Source organism: Cucurbita moschata, unplaced genomic scaffold, assembly GCF_002738365.1.
Source record: "Cucurbita moschata cultivar Rifu unplaced genomic scaffold, Cmos_1.0 Cmo_Scf00009, whole genome shotgun sequence".
NCBI classification, from domain to species: Eukaryota; Viridiplantae; Streptophyta; class Magnoliopsida; order Cucurbitales; family Cucurbitaceae; genus Cucurbita; species Cucurbita moschata.
In genome coordinates this window covers 1,972,939-1,993,923 of record NW_019268525.1, presented here as the reverse complement: position 1 = coordinate 1,993,923, position 20,985 = coordinate 1,972,939, and the positions used below count along the sequence as shown (strand labels likewise).

General features: G+C 36.3%; 4 protein-coding genes, 1 non-coding gene and 1 pseudogene across 10 annotated transcripts; 2 read left to right on the top strand and 4 right to left on the bottom strand.

Annotated features, from left to right (window-relative positions):
• The first annotated feature begins 291 nt into the window (after positions 1 to 291).
• On the top strand, positions 292 to 365 carry TRNAT-AGU. The gene has a single exon. It is a non-coding gene; the product is annotated as a tRNA-Thr (tRNA).
• A 259-nt stretch (positions 366 to 624) lies between these two features.
• On the bottom strand, positions 625 to 4,540 carry LOC111447827 (serine/threonine-protein phosphatase 4 regulatory subunit 2-B-like). Of its 5 annotated transcripts, none has more exons than XM_023087175.1 (8): positions 4,437 to 4,540; positions 3,802 to 3,926; positions 3,150 to 3,230; positions 2,256 to 2,304; positions 2,007 to 2,097; positions 1,567 to 1,619; positions 1,280 to 1,342; positions 625 to 1,136 (listed from the first exon to the last, which is right to left on the bottom strand). In XM_023087175.1, exons 2-8 carry the CDS (start codon positions 3,903 to 3,905, stop codon positions 852 to 854), a joined length of 726 nt encoding a protein of 241 aa, XP_022942943.1. In that variant the 5' UTR covers positions 3,906 to 3,926; positions 4,437 to 4,540; the 3' UTR covers positions 625 to 851. The 5 variants fall into 5 exon arrangements, with proteins under 5 accessions (XP_022942943.1, XP_022942944.1, XP_022942945.1 ...); XM_023087176.1 differs by having other exon boundaries at positions 3,802 to 3,929; positions 4,437 to 4,485; XM_023087177.1 differs by lacking the exon at positions 4,437 to 4,540 and adding an exon at positions 4,390 to 4,426 and having other exon boundaries at positions 3,802 to 3,929.
• An 816-nt stretch (positions 4,541 to 5,356) lies between these two features.
• On the top strand, positions 5,357 to 7,772 carry LOC111447824 (annotated as a pseudogene).
• A 28-nt stretch (positions 7,773 to 7,800) lies between these two features.
• Positions 7,801 to 10,028, bottom strand: LOC111447825 (pentatricopeptide repeat-containing protein At1g02370, mitochondrial-like). 2 transcript variants are annotated; one of them, XM_023087171.1, is made up of 3 exons: positions 9,687 to 10,028; positions 8,163 to 9,356; positions 7,801 to 7,961 (listed from the first exon to the last, which is right to left on the bottom strand). In XM_023087171.1, the coding sequence occupies exons 1-3, from the start codon at positions 9,942 to 9,944 to the stop codon at positions 7,878 to 7,880; spliced, it is 1,536 nt and encodes a 511-aa protein (XP_022942939.1). In that variant the 5' UTR covers positions 9,945 to 10,028; the 3' UTR covers positions 7,801 to 7,877. The 2 variants fall into 2 exon arrangements, with proteins under 2 accessions (XP_022942939.1, XP_022942940.1); XM_023087172.1 differs by having other exon boundaries at positions 9,666 to 9,756.
• Positions 10,029 to 10,730: 702 nt separating this feature from the next.
• LOC111447826 (altered inheritance rate of mitochondria protein 25) lies at positions 10,731 to 16,933 on the bottom strand. The gene is made up of 11 exons (XM_023087173.1): positions 16,332 to 16,933; positions 15,040 to 15,126; positions 14,291 to 14,332; positions 14,150 to 14,194; positions 13,865 to 13,930; positions 13,709 to 13,765; positions 13,550 to 13,611; positions 12,850 to 12,970; positions 11,618 to 11,695; positions 11,426 to 11,532; positions 10,731 to 11,056 (listed from the first exon to the last, which is right to left on the bottom strand). Exons 1-11 carry the CDS (start codon positions 16,740 to 16,742, stop codon positions 11,026 to 11,028), a joined length of 1,107 nt encoding a protein of 368 aa, XP_022942941.1. The 5' UTR covers positions 16,743 to 16,933; the 3' UTR covers positions 10,731 to 11,025.
• An 805-nt stretch (positions 16,934 to 17,738) lies between these two features.
• Positions 17,739 to 19,734, bottom strand: LOC111447615. Its single transcript, XM_023086869.1, has 3 exons — positions 19,450 to 19,734; positions 18,284 to 18,486; positions 17,739 to 18,207 (listed from the first exon to the last, which is right to left on the bottom strand). Exons 1-3 carry the CDS (start codon positions 19,543 to 19,545, stop codon positions 17,871 to 17,873), a joined length of 636 nt encoding a protein of 211 aa, XP_022942637.1. The 5' UTR covers positions 19,546 to 19,734; the 3' UTR covers positions 17,739 to 17,870.
• Positions 19,735 to 20,985: the final 1,251 nt, after the last annotated feature.

Sequence of the window (20,985 nt, the reverse complement as noted above, 5' to 3'; positions counted from 1 at the left end):
GCGCAAAGAAATTCAAGTAAATTGTAACTTTTAAGGTTAAATTATTTGAAAAAGCTAAGCAATTTTAATTCAAACATTGATACAATTAAAAAATCGTTATTTAGTTTCACTTAATTTGGTTCTTGCTATTCAAACACATGAAACTAGTAAACAGATCCTTGAATAAGATGTTAATCTAGCATAAAATTAAATATATTTCATTTTATTAGTTTTCTTTTTTATTGCGAATAAAGTAAGGTTTAATAAAATAATTTTTATAAATATTAAAACGATTTATTTGGTTAACAGAAAGCTCTTGTAGCTCAGTTGGTTAGAGCACCCGTTTAGTAAGCGGGAGGTCTTGAGTTCGACTCTCAACAAGAGCAATGATTTTTTTTGTTATACGAAAATTGTTTGGCAACCATGGACATACAGAGATGCTCAAGTTTAGTTTCATTGCTGCCTAATCTTTGTTGTGCTAAATTCTGCCCTTTCTTTTTTTGCTGCCTAATCTTGTAACATGCTATTTTACTACTTCATAATAAGATTTGATGATACACTCGGAACACGAGCCCCCACCTCTCTCTCTCTCTCTCTCTCTCTCTCTCTCTCTACATGAAGGATTAGAAGAAAACAACAGTTGCAAAGGGAACAAACCACATTTTCAATGGCCGATGGACTATGCTATATCAAAAGTTAAGAAGCCAAGAACATAGTGATCACTCAAATATCCAATCAAGAAAACATCCAAGCAACATCCGAGCCGAATTATATTGGATTGAACAAATTGACATGTCAAAGAACTATGGATTATCGGCCGTGTCGAGTCGCTCCCTCGACGTAGAAGAAGAGATTAGCAGAACTGAGGAAGGCTAAGATTTACTGTTTGCAGCCGAATTTGTTGTCTCAGATGATCCAACTATTTCTTCAAGGGCTATGTCTATTGTCATATCATCATTCATGTCGGCCTCTTCAACCTCCGTCATTACCTCATCCCTGTCTCCACCTACACCTTCAACTCCATTTTCTACTACATCTGCTGAATGCTTTTGTTCTTCCACACCTTTCTCTGCCTCCTCCGACTCATTTGGCTTTTTGTTGGATGACGGTAGACTCGGGGCAGGACTGATGGCGAGTGTGGATGTCACCAAAAGATTCTATAAATGTAAACTTCAAATAATTAGACATGATATCGAGTATTACCTCATCAAGATTAATCGTCATGATTCGATAATAATAATGCAATATCAGAAAACCAAACAAAAAACAAACCGAAGATCGACACCAGAAAACGCCATACCTTTTCCAGGGCTAGCACAAGCTTTGAGAGTTTGGGATAGACGCCCCGTGCATCCAATAGGATCTGTTTCGACGTCAATTTTAGAGAAAATATTTAGTCAAATTTCGATATTTGATAAAAATTATCTAATTTTTGGACAACTGCTAACTAATAAGGTTTGACAAGAGTTCGAGGTTGGTAAGGAGCACGTTCTTTATCCGTCTCACTAATAATTAATGAACGAACAAAAAAATTAAATATGAAAATGTAAAGAAAGAAATAGCATTGTAGTGAACATGGACAATCACCTCACAAATCCTTTGAAGGGTAAATGGAGGACCTTCAATGAAGCTAAGAAGTGCTGCAATCCAAAAAAACATATTGAATTAAGTAAAATGCTGTCTCCCTCTTCCTTGAATTTGAATGAAATCTACTTCTTATACGAACAAAAACACGAAAAAGGAAAAACTAGAACGAGCCCGTCTCATTCTAATGCTTCAAACTCAAGTACACTACCAGTTCTAAATCTCGCCCACATCTCAAGTAGATTAATAACTAATCGACTAAGGCTTCAAAAGAACGACTGTTGATCAGGAATTTACATGACCGACATGACATCAAAGTTACACAGTAACGAGACCTTCTCCGGTGATCATAAGTTTTGTAAAACAAAAATACCAAAAGGAAGAGAAAAACAGTTTACAAATAAATCAACGGTAAACAATAGGAAGTGGAGAAGCTCATAAACCTTCATCGAGCCGCTTTACCAGCTCCGGGAAGGGTTCCCCTAAAGTACTTTGTTCACCGGACGCTTTCGCTTCAGGATACTCGGACAGCACCTTCAAAGGCAGGAGAGAAAGGAAAATAAGAAGGTTTCAAAATTTTCATAAAAAAAACTGGATATAACAAATATGATATGCATGCCCGCTATGCAATAACCATAAAGCATTCACTGGAAAATAACAAACGAAATGCATTCATGCGTACCTCCCCATACCTGCTTCAGCTGAAAGGATAGCATGCTCTTCAATTTCTCCCAATCATGCCTGAGAACATAACATACATATACACACATATATACTGTAAGTTCAAAACAATAAGAAAATGTTAAACTGATTAATTCTTTCAATTTGTGAAGGTTTTTTCAAGAACAATAATTCTCCTCTTTCAACATATCAAAGCACTTTAGATTTTGAGGTCTAAATCTGTACACTTCTGTAACAACCTAAGGTCACTGTTAGCAGATATTGTCATTCTTGGACTTTCCCATTCGAGCTTCCCCTCAAGACTTTAAAATGCGTCTGTTGGGGGGAGGTTTTCACACCCTTAAGAATGTTTCGTTCCATCTCCAACCGATGTGGGATCTCACCATCCACCCCCTTGGGGTCTTGCGTCCTCATGACACACTGCCCGGTATCTAGCTCTAATACCATTTGTAACAGTCTAAGCCCACCGCTAATAGATATTGTCCTCTTTGGGCTTTCCCTTTCGAGCTTCCCCTCAAGGTTTTAAAACGCGTTAGTTAGGGAGAGGTTTCCACATCCTAATAGTGAACGCTTCATTCCCCTCTCCAACCAATGTGGGATCTCACAATCCACCCCCCTGGAGTTCTAGCGTCCTCACTGGCACACCGCACAGTATCTGGCTCTGATACCATTTGTAACAGCTCAAGCACACAGCTAGCAAATATTGTCCTCTTAGGCTTTCGCTTTTGGGCTTTCTCTCAAGGTTTTAAAACACGTCTATTAGGGAGACGTTTCAACACCCTTATAAAGAATGCTTCATTCTGGTTTCCAACCGACATGGGATCTCACAACTTCTAACCAGATGTTTGATGCAGCATTTTATACTCATACTAAGTCAATGGAAATTAGATGGAGAAGAAAAATACCAGAATTTCCCCGTGGATGCAATTGCTTCGATTGTACCTCTTATTTCTTCCTCATTGATTACCTGCTTCTGCTCCATGACTCTGAAAATTACAAGTTCAAAAAATCACATTCAAACAGATAAAACATAACTGACGGTAGAAGCAAATAAAATGCTCTCTCTATAAATCTACGGATCATCCCGAAACCATACTCTACTATAATCTCTACAAAAAGGCAATGAAAGAACAAAAACTCAGAAGGAAGAAAAAAAAAACAGTTTTAACTAGTTGCTAAAGGTGCCCTCAGAAAACGAACTGAAATTGAAGGAAACCCAAACTTGCTCCCATTACAACCAAAATAAAAACATCAGCGAAGTAAAAGCAAGCAATTTGAAACTCTAATCGGTTGGAGAGAGGAACGAAGCATTCTTTATAAGGGTGTGGAAACCTCTCCCATGAGGCTGACGACAATACGGGCCAAAGCAGTCAATATCTGTTAGCGGTGGGCTTGGGCGGTTACAATATAAGTTGTATTTTGACTAACAGTGATACAACGATTCTACACAATGTGGGAGAAGCTACAACCAATATTAAGATAACAAGATCGCAACCGACCATCATGACCCCCAAAATAAACATTACAGCAAATACAAGAAGTGACGTGCTTATATACCCGTCATTTACGGTATCAGGGAGCACATTATCCTGTTGTGGATGAACGGTATCAATGGAAGAATTTACTGGGTGCTCAGAATCTTCATTCGGTGGCACCTCCATCAAGAGATCTCTACTTTCCACCTGCTTAAGATGTTAACAAAGATATAACCATTGCAGTTCCATTATGAAATAATCATAACTATACTAACAAAACTTCCATTTAGAAACAGGGAAAATAACACTGCAAAACGGGGATCCCAACGAAACCGAGGAAAACAAGCCACAAACTAATTTTATAGGAGTAGAGACCTCCAAAGTTCCATTAATTTCATCACCTAACTACAAATAAGCCCACAGCGGATACTCACAGAATCGCAGCAAGAAACAGAATATACAGAGAGAAATGATTCCAAGAGAAATTTTCTCATCGATGAGTGATTAAAGTACCGTAACCTTTATATAGGCATACCAAGAATACAACTAACAAACAATATTAAAACTGAAATGAAATGGAACAATAAAACTAATTAATAACGAACAATGAGAAATAAGATTGAAAATCCGCGAAAATAAACATTTCCGTTGCTTCTTTAAAATAATTTACACAGTGAGCAAGCAGAATCGAGCGAGCGAGCGAGCGATGGAGCTTACCTCGCGAGGTTGAAGACGATCTCAACTGAAGCGAGCTACAGACGAGACCTTTGGACCGAGTGGGGAAGAAAATGATAGCAAAAGGTCTTGTGGGGGAAGGCCCAGTTCTGCCGAACATTGGGCCACAATTTTCTCTGAGTTTTTAATTTTTTTATTTCAAAAAAAAAATTAAAAGCATAATTACCATTTTACTACATGATTTTTATTAAAAAAATTGAACAAAATTTTGATACAATGTTCACACACAAAATAATAATAATAATAATAATATAATGAATTACTTACCTAATTTCGAAAAAAAATAAAAATTTAATATCATAGCATGGTATTTCACACAAAAAAAAAAAGGGTGAGACGGGAAATAAATTATTTATTTTATATATAAAAAATTGGGGAAGAGGTCGGGTGAGACGGGGAATTGGGTAAGGACGGAGACGAAAATCTCATCTCCGGCCTCGTTTGTCTAATGGGTAGAAATATCTCCCCTCTCCATTTTTTATTCCTCGGTCAAAATTCCTATCCGGTTAGGGCGAGCCTCTCACTGCATCATAGCAAGTAAATTGAATGTCATAAAAATGCCGACGAGCTTCAACTAACCGAACTAAAAATTTTTTATCGAATATGAATTAGTTACCTATATAATAGTGGTCGGTATTTATTTTAAGAGATTTAATTAAATTTAATTAAAAAATTTAAAATTATAGGAACTAAATTAGATATTTATTTTAAGAGATTTAATCCAATTTAATTAAAAATTTTAAAATTACACGTATATCCAAATCCGGTAATCGTTATTTCATAATTTTCATCAAACTGACGTGCACGACAAGTTGCCCGACTACGACAACGCTCTACGACCCGACCCGACCCGACCCGAGTCGTCGGTTCCTGAGAGTTTTCCTTTCCGATTTTGGATCCAAGCAGAAGAGACATTACGGACGACAAGGTCTGCAAGCAAAACCAGTTCTAGATGATTAAGAGATCAGAAACTTCAAGGATCCGAAGCTTCGGATTGAATCAGTGGGAAGAGATATTAATCGGAGGGGGAATTTCGATTCAGGAGCCCTAGAAATGAAAAATCCCCAAATTTGAATGGAAACCCTAATCATAACCCGCATCGATCTTTGCGATCCTCCATCTCCGCGCACTGTCGGATCATTCTCCGAACTTCACTCTTTTTCGCCGGAGGCTGACCTGAAATTACATGTTGTTTTCACTGAAACAGAGAGAATGGGGAGTCCGGGATGTGGTGCGGTCGATTATGGTGTGGGTTCGATCGTGTGGGTTCGAAGGAGGAACGGCTCATGGTGGCCTGGTAAAATTGTGGGTTCCGATGAGCTTTCATGGTCGCACCTTGGCTCACCTCGATCTGGAACTCCAGTAAAGCTCCTTGGAAGAGAAGACGCCAGTGTGTAAGTTAGGATCCTTCTTCTTTACTTCGAATTCTCTACTCATTGGATAAAGTAAAACTATATAGTTTTTGATATCTTCGTTCATATGCTTCTCATCAGGGATTGGTACAATTTAGAGAAGTCCAAGCGTGTTAAGCCATTCCGATGTGGTGAGTTTGATGATTGTATTGAGAGGGCAGAGTTCTCGCAAGGCATGCCAATGAAGAAGAGGGAGAAATATGCACGTAAGGAGGATGCTGTTCTTCATGCTCTTGAACTTGAGAAGGAGCTACTAAAGGATCGAGGAAAACTCGATCAAACGACGATTGGATCCCCGGTAAAGAAGGGAATACTTTCTTTGGAACATACCGAAATCGATGATATAAACGATGGGCATTTTGAATCGCATCTGTTTTCTAAAATCATAGATGTAAATTATGACAATGAAATTATAGATCCATGTCGTAAAGCAAGTGAAGGAGCTCAACTGAATGGTGAGAATGTTCATCCGGAAGCAAAACCAAGGACGAGAGCTTGTCGGAAACGCTTGTACGTGATACCGATGCTCTGGCTCCTCTCAATGGTGTTTGTAGCATTGGAAATGACAGCTATGCAAACGGTAAGCACTTTTCGATTTTAGTATATTGACGCATTCTCGACCCCGAAGGATGCCAACATAGACTGCAACAGCTAGATTAACGCATCGTATTCTTTTTCGACTTCAGGGATGAAGCAAATTGATGGTGCAAAGAGGAGCAAGTGTATGCGTCTTCCAGTTGATTCAGTGGAGAGCAAAGAATCCTCTCATGGCCAAGTTGAGATGTCAACGAACTGTTTAGAACTTGGCATTCTGCCTTCTCAGCTCGATTTCCTGGTTGAAGATGATGCTTCTAGTTCATCTGAAAACGACTCTTCTGATTTAGAGACTGATTCTAATTCTTCCATGTCGGATAAGGAAGTAGATAATTACATGGCTTATCATCACGACCTAATGTCTAAGTGGCAATTGAAGGGGAAAAGGAACGTTCGAAATCTTTCGAAAAAGTCTGCTGGACTTAAAAAGGAGTATTTCGATGACACAACAGAGCAAGCTCGAGCTGAGGCAATGGAAGAGGAGTATTACTTAACGTCAAAAAGGGCATCAAAGGATCAAAATCTTGTAGGAAATTACATGTCGGACTGGGAGGATCAGCAGCCTGATTTGAAAGGATATCGGGACATGAAACATCGCTTATACGATACATGTCATCGTTTTGGTGGGAGGTTAAGAACTATATTAACAGAGGTTGATCTAAAAGTCCAAGCAAATTACCAGAAAGAGCCTGTTCCTATTGTATCACTAGTGAGCAAGTTAAATGGGCAAGCTATAATTGGGCATCCTATTCAAATTGAAGCTCTACAAGACGGGATTTCTGAAGCTCTTCTTTCAGATAGTCTAGGCAATCAACCAGCTTGGAGGACTGCAAGGAGGACAGCAAATGTTCGCATCCCTCGCACTCGTTTACCGACAACAGTACTGGACGGTGAAGAGGCAAGCGGCCCTCACAGTCCCCGACCTTCTCGTGACAGAAGGCTGCCAAAAAGGATGTCAAAAGAAAGCAAGCCTATCAACTAACCAGAAGACTAGAGCTTTGTCTTCAATCACTGTCGAGCCGAATTATAGTAACGTGCCAATGCATGATAGTGTAACTTGTCGAATGAATGGATTGATCAAACCCGAATCATCTAGGCCCCCAACTGTAGCATACATACCAGTAAAGTTAGTATTCAGTAGATTATTAGAGAAGATCAATAGGCCTCCCTCAAAAGCTACTAACAATGTGGTATTGTTAAAGAATAATTCTCATAGAGATTCTTGACTTGTTACGTGCATACTTTTGAATGCTCGAAGTAAATGTATATCCCAGGTGTAAATAAATTGATATATTCATATGAACGGACTAAATGACTCGATTCTCCCAGAAGGCTAGCTAAGCTAATAAGTAGTAATTTTTCTCATCAATCAAATAAAAAAAGCTTATCAATTGGTTTAGGGCATGGCCACGTGAACTTATCTTGCCAGCCCTGGCTTCTTCGATGCGGATAACATGGTGACAAAAACCTGGTCCAAGTCTACCACAAACCAAGGGAACTTCTACAAGTTGTGCACCATCAGCTTATCAAGAAAATGAAAATGAAAATAGACTAATGCTCGAAAATACAAATTTCGTTTAAGAGAAAAGGAATGAAGTGGATCAGCTTATAAAGATCAGATAAAAAAAAAAACATCCCATGGATTTTCCTCCTACTTGTCTCAATGTTGTCTACTTAACAACTCCTCAAGCTCACTACTTACCTCAATGTTGTCTTCTATCAATCTTTGTCGCATGTCGGGGGCTCGTTTTCCTGCAGCTGCATAGGTCTTGAGCAATAGATGGTATGCACTAGCATCGAGACACTTAAATCTCTTCAAAATCCTGGCAAAATCTTCGGCGCCTTCAATGTCTTTCTCTTCCTCAAAGTACATCAGAAAAGCATTCGCCATCGCCGGTGATGGATGCCATTCATCGTCCATGCTTTCCGATATAGCTGATTCCAAATGACTGAGTGCCAAATCGACTTGCTTGAACTTCAAGAAGTAAATCATGAACATTTCTCGAGCCCTAAAGAAAGGTCCTTTACTTCTCTTAATAGCATCCTCAAAGACCAATGCAGCATCTTCGTACATGTCCTGTCGTAGGTAAGCCCCGATCGTAACATCCGCTAACCGCAAATCAAAGCTCGAGCAACTAGATTCCCATTCCTTATAAGTGCTTTTAAGACCCTCGAAATCCTTTAGTTTGCTTAGAGCCTGAAGCATGACGAGATAACTCATGTTATTTGTCATTGGATAAACTGATTTCAGTGCATTCCATATCCTATACACCTCACTCCGATTCGACGTCGATGCATAAAGGCTTATCAAGAAATGGTACGCTAGACGATCCTGCTGCTTATTCGATTTGATCTCGTTCTCTACCTTCTTAAGAGCTAATTCAGCTTTCTCGAGCTGTCCTGCCTTAACATAGATAGCAGCCAAGTTCGAAAACGTCGTCCAATCAAATTTGTTTCTGTCTTCGTTTTTCATCTCCTCGAGAATTTCTTCAACTTTTCCAACGCCATTCAGGGAAGCACAACTGTTCATCCAAACATTGTATGTGTACGTGCTAAGAAAAATCCCTCTCCGCTTCATTTCATCTATAAGAGGAGGTACTTTCTCGGGTTGATCCATTCTCATATACATGGTCATAAGATTGTTAAAGGACAAATTGGAAGCAAACTTCAACTCATCTATCTTCTTAGAAAGAGCCAATGCCTTTTCCTCCATCAATTCCTTGCAATAGCAATTCAAAAGAGCTCCATAAGTAAATCGATTCTTCGCAGACGACGACAGATCACAGAAATAATTCTCCGCAGCAGCAATTCCTTTAACTTTCGATATAAGATCTAAACGCAGCGCGTAGTCAGTGAATGAGTAGTTGATTTTCCTCATCTCCATCCATTCCATTATCTGCAACAACCGAAGCAAATGCAATGGATGAGCTAAGATCTTATGGTCTCCTGCAATTACAGCAACTTTTTGGCTGGTTCTCCCTCCAGAGTGCTTTTTCATAGCTACCAGATCCAATGATTTTTTATCGTAAATTCTTCACAAGGTTTTTGCCATTTCCTTTATATTTTATGAATGTTTCGTTTACAAAAAATTTATGATCTAGCAGCGAAAGGAAGAATACAATCAACAATTGGCAATAGAATTTGAAAAACAAATGAAAAGCAGCAGTAATTTTGTGCATTTATATTTCTCCTACAGTGAACGAACCTATGTGTTTAAGGAAAAAACCTGAAGGGCGTGGTGGTATCTACGGTACTTCCGGAGCTCCTTTATGCATCTCTCGAGCTCATATTTTTTGACGATCTTTCCCTCCATAATGTACTGGTTCAATGTCTGCGCCACGCTACCGCCGGTGGCACCCAACTTCGACAGCCTCGGGTATAGCCGCTGCTGATCATTCACAGGACCGCGCTTCGACTCGGCGGTTGAAGTACAGAGATGCCGCAAACCTGCCGACGCTCTCGAGAGTAAACTCCGACGATTCATTTCTCTCGAAAATCACTTGTCCTGAGGTGCGTGATACGTCGGAGGTTTTGTTAGGGCTTAACCACAATCCTGCCCATCCACATCGTGGGTTATTTTTCATTTCATTTTTTTTTTTTTTTTGGTGGGAGGAGGGGGATGAGGTCTTCTATTTTTATTAAATACAAATAATAATATTGTTACTTGTGACTTTTGAATGAAAATGGTTCAAAATTGCAATATTTAAAATAAAAATTGCAACAAAGTTTAAATTATAGTTTAATGAAATTTAAATTTATGATTAAAAAGGTTAGCTTTGACAAGCTTTTTCCTATTAAATATACCCTATCTATGCACTTTTAATAGTTTCTAGTCAATTTTTAAATACTATGAACTTTTAATAGTTTCTAGTAAATTTTTAAATGATAAATTTTGTTAATATATCTAAGTCTACTCGATATGTAAAAAAAAATCACATAATATTAAATATTAAGCGATCGCTAAAATATTTTATCGTTATATAAGATTGTTAATATAAATAGCAGTCACACTTTCAAATGTGCACTTCCAAGCAAATTGAGAACTATGTGATTAAAAATTTAATTTTGCGAAGGATAGAAGTAAATACACAATTGTATTTAATTAATATCTAAACAGTAAAATTTGATTTGAAATTTGAAATATTAATTAGACTAAAAAAATAATGACTAAAATAAGCTAGAAACACAAAATACATAAATAAAATATCAATTAAGTTGTCAACAAGATTAAATTCCCATAAAAAAGAGATCTCATCCAAGAAATCAAAAGGAGGCGAAAGAAACATCCAAAACCTCAATTTTCAAGTATAAACATCACTTGAGTCGTGAAATCAGCAATAAGATGAAGAATATGGAGCCTAAAATTTATTCTGTTCCATTAGTTTTCTAATTTTTCTTTTGTGATATGTTTTTTTTTTTCTTTTCCCAAAGCTAATAACACTTGGGATTTCGCCAAGATCGAAAGAACTTTATCAATATGAAAAATACAACATATGGTATCAAAAACTCATTGAATTAAAATGACGAAACCTCAGAGATCTAGAAGCCTGTCCAGCAATCCAATTCTACTCTCCAACAGCAATGAAAGGAAGTCCCCTGATAAATGATAAGCAACTCAATAATCAGTGTTTGATTCAATAATATAGATTCAAAATTTTAAGTCCTCTCATGATCGGTAATCGCTAGATACAAATTTGAAATGCGTTTCATCAATTTTTTTTTTTTTTAACTCCCAATCACATTGCAACGGCTTCCTTCTCTAGAGATTGTTAGCAAATAAACTAATCATCACTGTCAATCTCCGTTCACAGAGAATTTGATCTCAAATGGGGTTCTCTTAAGTGTCACAATGGATTTGGGTTATATATGTATTTAAAGAAACGAACTGTCACAGAGGAAAATGAAAGAACACAGAGTATAGTTATTATCCTTTAGTGCAAGTTTTAGGAAGTGTTTGCCACTTACCAGCCCCCATGTCTTGAGAAATAGTCATTATCAAGTGAAATAGCAAGAGCAACGGCTACAGCTCTCTCTGAAAGAGTAAGGTGTCGGGCGACTTCCAGCTCTTGAACCTGTCAACATCAACAGCACTCGATATTGAAAAAGTACATTGTATGAAAACTAAAATCAAGTTAAACATGAATCTAATAATTTTACTCCTTTAGCGGGGCCAGTCCTTGAAGCCGAATCTGAAGCACCAAAACGAATAACATACTGACCAGCATCAGTAAACATCTGCAAAATAGTTTCAGAGAACAGCAATTGATAAAGATATTTGCCGTGGAATTTGTTTCATCGACTATAAATAGATATCTCAGGAAGAAGTTTAATCACTTATGGAAGAAGGAAATGGGTTGTATAACCAGATTCCACAAAAGATCAATATCCCGGCAAGTTAAACTATTAAATAGGCAAGCAATCTGGCAGATCCGTAGGTATTTGATTATATCTAAAAAAAAACTTCATTATAATCCAGCGGCAATCAAAGGTCAAATATTTGATTATATCGAGGGCAAAAAATTCCTGATTTCGGAGATCCGTACAAGTCTTGATTCATATTCTTGAGCATTTCAATTCCTAATGGATCGACTTCTGAGTTTTATTCTTATTGTGCAAGGCTGTAGTGGTGCATCTTTTGTAGGGGAGTGGCGGAGAACTTGGATCCATTCCTTGTAGCTGTCTTTTTGTTAATTTGATTTGGGCATTTTTTTCCTTTTTCGGGAGCTTCGGTGAGAGGTGGGTTCAAAGCTGAGACTTGTCCTCCAATGATGGAGGAGATGCCCTTTCATACCCTTTTCGTGATAATGTCCTTTGGCGTTGTACTTTCTCGTGTGTGGGATCTGAATAAAGAGAAATTGGAGAATCTTTTGGGTTTAAGAGGTCGTGTGAAGAGGCATGAACCCTTCCTAAGTCAATGTGTCTCTTTGATCATCCTTTACTATGGGGGTTTTTGTTGTAATTTTCTTAGGCCTTATCCTTCTGGATTGGAGCCTGTTTTTTGTATTTCTTGTCTAGCTGCTGGAGGTTCCTTTTGTTTAGCTGTTTTTTCTATTTTCCATTTTTGTTTTCATTGATTCTTTCAATTTGTCTAAATGAAAAGCTGGTTTCTGATATAAAAATATGTGTTCTTTATCAAAAAATTCTCTATGATTTTTTTTCCTTTCTTTTTTAATAAGCACATACAATTTAAGCTTATTCTATTACAATAAGAAAGGCAAGAGGCTTAGGCTCGTGGCAGATTTGGAAGCACTGCTACAGGGATGCTGAGAGCAAGAAGATTATTGGATCTCTTTATTTCCACAATGCACATTTCTTTAAACGGAAAGTTGCTAAAAGGTATCAAATATAGGTTTATTATAAAGCTATTGCAGGAAGAGAAAAGAAAAAACCTCGAAGCCGAAACCTCTCCAGTCACGATCCACCTCAGCAAGCACATTACCATCAATGTCCTTTAATGTGAAGGTCCAATTCCAAAAGCCAGGATTTTCAACAACTGCGAACTGCTTGTTCCTAATAGTTACAATTTAAATTGTCAAGTCATAATTAAAATTGTTTGAATAAAATTGGCTGTTAATCCCATCGCAACTTTGTATACTATAATGCAAATGTGTAATCACAAACATGATAGACAAAAGGAATTAATACATACAAGGATGACACAATGATGTTGTCATGGATGTATTATTTCAATTATAAGATCTTAAGGAAACATACTCAAAGTAATAATTCTTGTGTTATGTTAAATTTACTAATAGTTACTTTTTAAGGATAATTTGATTAAACGTGTTGTACTTTAAATTACCATAGGGAAGAAATAATGAAGAGGAAATAACAAAATCATACACAAAAACAAAATGATATGACTGCCAAATTGTGATGGCTCCCTTCTAACCTTTGGATGCACAGTAAAATCTTAATTTTTAGTTTCTCTCTTCTATACCCACAATATAAAATCTCCAACCAGTCAACCACATTATACCAACCTCCTTGAATAATTGCTCAACAAACGCATGCATGCATGCCCTTTCAATCAGAATCAGTTTGATGGAATATTATGAATTGATGATAGATAGTTTGTGCTAAACTTACCCAAGGTACAGATCATACACCCTCCTCCAGAGATGCCATCGCCTATGAACCACACCAATTTCCTGAGTTGTTTTTCTAATGTGAAAACATGTCCAGAGTGCCACAAGCTAAAAGAATTTCCGACTGTATGCACTTAATGTGACAACTGAACTACCATACCTTACCATCAATTTCAGCATATATAGAACTGGTTAGCCACCAAAAGGGCCGTCGAACCTATAAGAACACAATAATATTTCATTTTTTAACAAAACTATCTAAAAGTCAAATTTAGTTGATTCTTGAAATAGAGAAGAAAAACATTAAGATGCTTACCCTGAAAAGTTCATTACCCATTGCATCAGTAATATATGCCACAAAAGGGCGCCTTAGACGAAGCAACTGTAACAAAATGTATCAAGCATTAGCATTTGAAGTTTTAATAAGATGAATTGTTCATTTTTCTTACGAGGGGAAGAAAAAGAGAAATTATAAGCCAGCATGGAACCAGGGAAGTTACCCGAGCACTATATGCTCAGTTTCATATTTACAGATCAGAACAGTCACAGTTATTATAGTTTTACAGTAGACCATGGTAACGCAAAAGATTCTAAATTATACCTGTCTAGCAACGATGTTACTTTGCTCCCGAATAAACCCAACTGGCTGTTAAACAACATTGCAGTATATAAGGTTAGAGAAGAATATGATGAGCGTAAAAACTGGAAAAAAGAAAACTAAAAGATGAAAATGGATGCTTACTGACTGGGGATAGCACACGTCTACTATAGCATAACGATTTTCCTGCATTTCTCAAATTAAAGTGGTGATATAGCATAACCACAACCCAAAGTATCTATAAGTAAAGAAACAGGAATGCAAGCAAGAATTTGATGATAGACGAACTTAGCAACTGTAAAGCTATTCAAGTGTAGATGACTGCTTATTAAAGGTAACTTTCTACAAACATCCCAAGGAGCAGTCAAGGACGACACATAATATTGGTCCAGGAGTTTTCCAAACATGTAGATAGAATGTATAAATAAATATAAATTATAATCATCCGGAGTTCAGGAGTTTTCAAAACATGTAGATAGAATGTATAAATAAATACAAATTATAATCATCTGGAGTCCATATATAGATGCTTTGAAGAGGGGGCCAATAAATACAGATAAAATCACGAGAAAGAAATATTACTAAGACAACAGTAAATGAGAGAAGTGGTAAAATCGCCAACTTCATAAAATCATCAACATGATTCTTGCTAAAGAAAAAGGAAAGTTAAAGCAGGAAGAGCAATTCAATAAAAAGCATCTATCAAATAACACATGATTTCTTTGCACTCTTATGATGATGCTAGGATTTGATCGATAAGGACCTTAACTTCATCATTCTAATCCTCCAAAATTTCCGAAGTTATGTTAAATAAGTGGACGATATAAAAAGTGTGACAGAAATCTGCACGTGAATAACTAACCAAGAGAAAACAAGTGATGGAAAAGAGTTACCTGCTCAAATCCAAGAACCAGATTTGCCCACTCTATATCCCTGGTAATGAGCAAATTAGATCTAGCAAGAAGAGGTGCAACTTGGACCTAATTAATGGAGAGGGGAAGGAAACAATCATGTTATAGTGATGCTAGAGGATAGAGGAAAAAAATTATAATTGCAATAAATTTGAAATAAAAATTAAGTGAGAAGAAGCAAGCATCCTACTATGAAATGCACAAAAAGATAAAGAACATATTCCCAAATTAGTAATCACACTCACCTAAGAGGTAAGCATAAGCGATTGTCGTGCCCGAATACTCAAGACTAACCATGTAATAGCCCAAGCCCACTGCTAGCAGATATTGTTCTATTTGGACTTTCTCTTTCGAACTTTCCCTCAATGTTTTAAAACGTGTCCACTAGGGAGAGGTTTCCACACCCTTATAAGGAATGTTTCATTCCCCTCTCCAACCAATGTGGGATCTCATAATTCACCCCCTTGGGAGCCCAGCATCCTTGCTGGCACACCATTCGGTGTCTGGCTCTGATATCATTTGTAACAACCCAAGCCCAACGCTAGTAGATATTGTCCTCTTTGGGCTTTCCCTTCCGAACTTCCCTTCAAGGTTCTAAAACGCGTCTACTAGGGAGAGGTTTCCACACCATTGTAAGAAATGTTTCATTCCGCTCTACAACCCATGTGGGATCTCACAAACCATATTCTGCTCATTAGGATTTGACATGAACTAAACTTGAGGTATAATGGTATCTTATTAGGGAAAACATACATGGTGGACAAAATTTCTCACACTTTGACGATAAATCTGAACTAATCCACTCCCATAAGTGGAACCTCAATACGGAAAGAAGAATCGTTCTTAGCACAGAGAGAAGAGAGTACACAGAAGAGTGAAAGATTCTGATCTAATTGACTAAAATTCAAATACATAGCTTTACATTCCAGTGGGAACGACGCACACTGGATCAGAACTATTTAGCAACGACAACAAACAAACTATATCATTCGTATGATGAATTAATTAACAGTTCGTGATCGTGATGAAACAATTATGAATTCTCAACAAATGAAATCCTTCGGAAGGATAAAAAGCATAGTTAATTCTGGTAATCAAGACTATTCAGGGAAACTGCAACTGGAAATGACAAGGAACGGAGGAACTGATATTGCTGTTGAATATAAATTTATTTTTCATTATTATGATCGGAAAATAGCAGGAGATGTCCTTGCAGATACCAGGCCACTTCATAGAATCAAAGCGCAAGCATATAACTTAAAATCTAAGCTTACCTCCTCGGGAGTATGCGGCGCTAGAAAACCAGATACAGATTGACTTGGAGGCGGTTGCTTCCACTGTTTCCCTTCTACAAAAGTCGCATCCTTAGTCGATAACCTAAACGGACGTTCATATACCAGATTCCTGGGATTATAGGGAGCTATTCGATTTTGATTTCCATTTCGAGTCAATAACCGCTTCCGCTTCTCTCTACTGCTTCCCAAATTCCTATCTACATCCCACAGCTGCGCCAGGAAGCTCCTATCTAAAAGTGGATAGTCATCATTCACAATCCTCCCTCCGAAATGACGATAGCTAGGCGCAATTCTCTGCACTGGCCAAAGCGAACTCCTACCGCACCGATCTTCTCCGATGCATTTGCGAGCAGTATTGGACCAAAAACGCGAACTCCTAGTCCAGTTCATCTACGATATCATCCACAGAATCCTCCGGCAGTATCAAACTTCAACAATATTGCAAAAAGAGAGATCAAAATTTGCTCTGTGCATAAGAATGCTTTAGAGGTTCTAGAATTTGCAGGCGATGAACAGAATCGTGCTTGATTTGGACGGGAAACTATAGAGAGGGAAAGCTTGCTAGTCACAAGATTGGGAAAAATAAAATAAATAAAACATAAAAATTAATACCCTCTGAGTTTAGAATTAAAATTGATTTATTTCCCACAAAAAAAAATATTTATGTTCCCCCTTAATTGCCATTTTCCAAAAACAATTATAAATATTTTCTTTTGTACAAAAAATAAATTACAAAACTAATACAAGAACTTCAATAATTGCTGATTTGGAAAAAAATATTGTAATTTTTATGTGTGAAATTTTTATTAACTTAAAAATTTATTTCCAAAAAAACAAAGATTAAAAGTGATTTTTAACCAAAAATAAATATATAATCTGATTAAATAACGGGTTTGTCTTTCTATTATTTTTATTAAAATTATCATATTTTAAAACTATTATATTAAATGTATTTTATAATAATTTAAGAATTATTTAATTAATTAAAATATACAAGATATATAGTAATATTTACTATCAAAATGAAGAAATATCAATTAGAATAGAAGAACTTAACGTGCCAATTTTTAAACATTATAAATTAAATTTAAATATCAATTAGCAAAAATATTGATCTTCAAGATCCAAAATAAAAATTAAATTCAAAATTCAATTACCCTTTAGTAATTATATATAAATTTATTAGCATAGTTTAATTTTCAAGATTAATGTTACATTTTTCAAGTATGCTTAAATTTTAAATTTTATTTAAATTTTTTTATTAAAAAAATCACTACTTAAATTTTAAATTTTTTATTAAATAAAAATTACTTTTTAATATACCGTTCAAATTCTTAAAGATGAAAAGGTATTTCTTATACTTGATCTCACTTCTAGTTTTTATTCTTAACAAATTCAAATAAGTTATTTTACTAGAGATTCTGTACCAACTCCAAAACAGTTACATAAATGATGTGGTCTGAGTTACATAGTTTTGTTAACTGCGTTCGGTATCGACCTACATTTACCGATTAACGATCACGTGAATTGTCGTCTCATGTACGTGTCTTCGGGGACGAATACGGGGTCAGCAGATCTCTGTGGAGGGGGAGGGAATTGGGGCTGCCCCATTGCAATGTTTGCTTGAGGAGGAATGCAGGGATTACCAAACACAGAAGGCTCAGTCTCTGCTGAGTTCAATAGGATGTAATAGGTCAATCCCAGCACTATGCTCATCGTGGCCACAATGGTAGCCACAGTAAAAAATCCTGATCTCAGGACATAGCAATAGCCTAAAAAGTAGCTTTGTTCGCCCCGTTGGTCGTTCAGTGCAGCACCGGTGAGCAACATGATGAACGCTTTCGCAAATGTAATCCTGCACAGGAAATTAAGCTAATGTTGTTGGTCCAAGAAAAGGGTATGGAAAAATGCTACAAACAAGTGAAGAGTACCAGGAAATGACGTAGCAGATCAAGGCTATTCGCCATTTAGAAACAGAAGAGCGAGGGGCTGCGAAGCAGCAAAAGCACCCTGTCGCAACATTTAACGTTATATGAGCAAGCAAGAGTGATAGAGCTGCAACCAAACCAAGGCCCACCGCTGGACTTTTGGGATATTTGCACGTAGTACGATTGACTACAATAACATGATTAAGCTGTCAAATGGAGAACAACTAGTCAAACTTCTAATGATTTGCATACAAACTTCATTTAAAATGCAAGTTCCTCTTCTACTGATCAAAAGTTGGTACACATAATCATACATCTTTAAGACAAGACCAGCTAGATTCAAGTTTTAAGTCATGTTTTGAAAAGAGAAAAAAGTGTGTCGCAAGAATTTAGCTAAGAATTTGTATGTTCTTAAGAAAAGATCATAACTATTCTAAGAAAATTAAAAGAAATTAAGCACGATTTTCAAAAAACTGTATCGATTGGATATAAAAATGTTATCAAATGAGCCTTAATTATGATCTACCCATGGAACATTTCTTGATCCAGAGTCATGTCTCTGATTTGTTGTTACATGAATTGAATCGGTTACTCATTACAACTCTGAGTAATTAAGAAGAAACTGTTCGAAATTTTATGGAGAAAATCTGAAGTTATGTAAATTTCAACCCAAATTCAAAATCGCATAGCACAAACAAAAGAAACTATGAGTAAATTGCATAACCTCTTGAAAACCAGAACAAAATTGCTATCAAACCGACTCTAATTGGAAGTTTATGGCCTCAGCCTCAAGAATCCTTTGAGAAAATTCAAAGGTCAGATCTATCTTCTCTGCTAACATTTGCCATAGGAAATAAAATGCCGATTTCATCTGATTCAGATCGGCATTTCTCAATTATTAGACAAAAGAAGAAGAAGAAGAAGAAGATCCATTCAGTAGGGCTCGGGAAACGAATAGAAGCAGCCAAAAACAACAGTTTCAATCCAATCTAAGTTTTAAATTCACCAACAGCTTTTTCATATATAATTTCCAATCAGAACATTAAAACTCCCCTTCAATACTATTCCATCACTTTCTTTCCGACCGATTTTCTCATCAACCAAACAGAAAATCCACGGAAGAAAAATCACACAATCAATAAATCATGAGTAAGAAAAAGCATCTTCACCTTAACTTTGGTGCCCTCAGCGGCAAAGCCAGTGGCGATCACCAAAAGCCCCAAAAAAACGACCACAGTGTACACAACCAGAGCCTTCTTCTCCATCTCCGCCGCCGCCGATGGCCTACCTCGAGTCTCAAGGGAGAAACAACCGGCGGAATTTGGTGGAGTTTCGGATTGATGTCGCGATTTCAATGGGCGAAGAAACTGTGGTAGAGAAACTTGTACTTGAAGTTCTTGAGAGGAAACTGAAAGACGCTGAAAAGTTGACGTAGGGCTTTCCAAGTTAGACACTTAACAGGGAGGATGTGGCGGTTATGTCACTATTTCTAATTTAAAAAATTATTAAATAATTTAAATTGTGTTAAAATTTATACTTAAAATTTGTACCAAATTACTAAATTTATGACTTTTAAAATAACAATAACTAAAATAAATATTTTGAAATTACAAACTAATATGAACCAAAAGGCAAAGTGTAATAACCAAACGAAAGAAATATTAAATTAAAATTAATAAAAAAAAACAAAATAATGATTTAAATAGTATCTAAACTATATGCCATTTTTTAATGAAAAAAAAATATTGTTAGTAGAGGTTAGGATGCCGGCGATAACCTAATTAACGTAGACACCCATATTTTCACTAAAATGCACGTTTGCTCTGGATTAACAATATATTTAATAATAATTTAAATATATATATATATATATTTTTTTTTTTTAATTTAAGATTGGTGTATTTTTTATTTCTTCGTTAACTTTCACGATTACAATTTAAAAATCAAATAATTCAAACCTTAATTATTTTAAAAAATAAATAAATTTAAGTTTGTTTAACATTTTTAATTTAATTGCTCAAAATTCAAATAAACAAAAACTTCCAAAATTTAATAGTAAAATTGTAATTTAACTTAGAAAATAATATAAAATGTAAAATAATAAATAATTTTATATAATAATATTAATTCATTTTGTAGTAATTTGTTGTGAGACCGATAAGTCAAGAAATCAACCTTTGACTAAACAAACTTCAACGGTATAGACCAAAGAGAATGTTCCATTTCCCATCACCCTCGTGGGCTTGATTCCCATAAAGTGAAATACCCAAAGTACCCTCCAAATTATACTGCCAAATCAGTCCATGTTTTCTGAAGTATTTACAGCAAAAACCACAAACTTCAGTCCCTTTTTGAATCACATCGCGACTGAAGCAAACACATAATTTTTCTCCATCTTTGTTCCATGTATGATCAACATGAATGAAGGATTCCGAGACATCGGGCTCTCCGTGGCTGCATGGTCCACAATCACCGGTCCATTGGACTTATGGTTATGGTTCGGAAACGAAAATTAAATTATTTTACATCAATTATGTTCGTACAATCATTAACCTTGCATATTTAGTTCTCGATCACACCTCATAGACTTCTGAAATTCTTTCAATACGGCTTTATCAAATCAACACGGATTTGTCTAAGTTATCTTTAAAGTACGTGTTTGATATTGTTGCCCATGTATCGATCAATTAGCCATACGAAGAAGG

Coding starts and splice junctions, on each gene's coding strand:
- LOC111447827 (XM_023087174.1), bottom strand. CDS start 4,213: ATGAGAAAATTTCTCTTGGAATCATTTCTCTCTGTATATTCTGTTTCT. Junction 2,305..3,149: donor GCATCCACGGGGAAATTCTG/GTATTTTTCTTC, acceptor TTATGTTCTCAG/GCATGATTGGGAGAAATTGA. Junction 1,620..2,006: donor GGTAAAGCGGCTCGATGAAG/GTTTATGAGCTT, acceptor TTTGGATTGCAG/CACTTCTTAGCTTCATTGAA.
- LOC111447825 (XM_023087171.1), bottom strand. CDS start 9,944: ATGAATCGTCGGAGTTTACTCTCGAGAGCGTCGGCAGGTTTGCGGCAT. Junction 9,357..9,686: donor GATACCACCACGCCCTTCAG/GTTTTTTCCTTA, acceptor CGGTTGTTGCAG/ATAATGGAATGGATGGAGAT. Junction 7,962..8,162: donor TGATAGAAGACAACATTGAG/GTAAGTAGTGAG, acceptor CACAACTTGTAG/AAGTTCCCTTGGTTTGTGGT.
- LOC111447826 (XM_023087173.1), bottom strand. CDS start 16,742: ATGAACTGGACTAGGAGTTCGCGTTTTTGGTCCAATACTGCTCGCAAA. Junction 13,612..13,708: donor ATGCTGAAATTGATGGTAAG/GTATGGTAGTTC, acceptor AAAACAACTCAG/GAAATTGGTGTGGTTCATAG. Junction 11,533..11,617: donor GGACTGGCCCCGCTAAAGGA/GTAAAATTATTA, acceptor TGATGTTGACAG/GTTCAAGAGCTGGAAGTCGC.
- LOC111447615 (XM_023086869.1), bottom strand. CDS start 19,545: ATGGAGAAGAAGGCTCTGGTTGTGTACACTGTGGTCGTTTTTTTGGGG. Junction 18,487..19,449: donor CTGAGGGCACCAAAGTTAAG/GTGAAGATGCTT, acceptor TCCATTTGACAG/CTTAATCATGTTATTGTAGT. Junction 18,208..18,283: donor ATCTGCTACGTCATTTCCTG/GTACTCTTCACT, acceptor TTTCCTGTGCAG/GATTACATTTGCGAAAGCGT.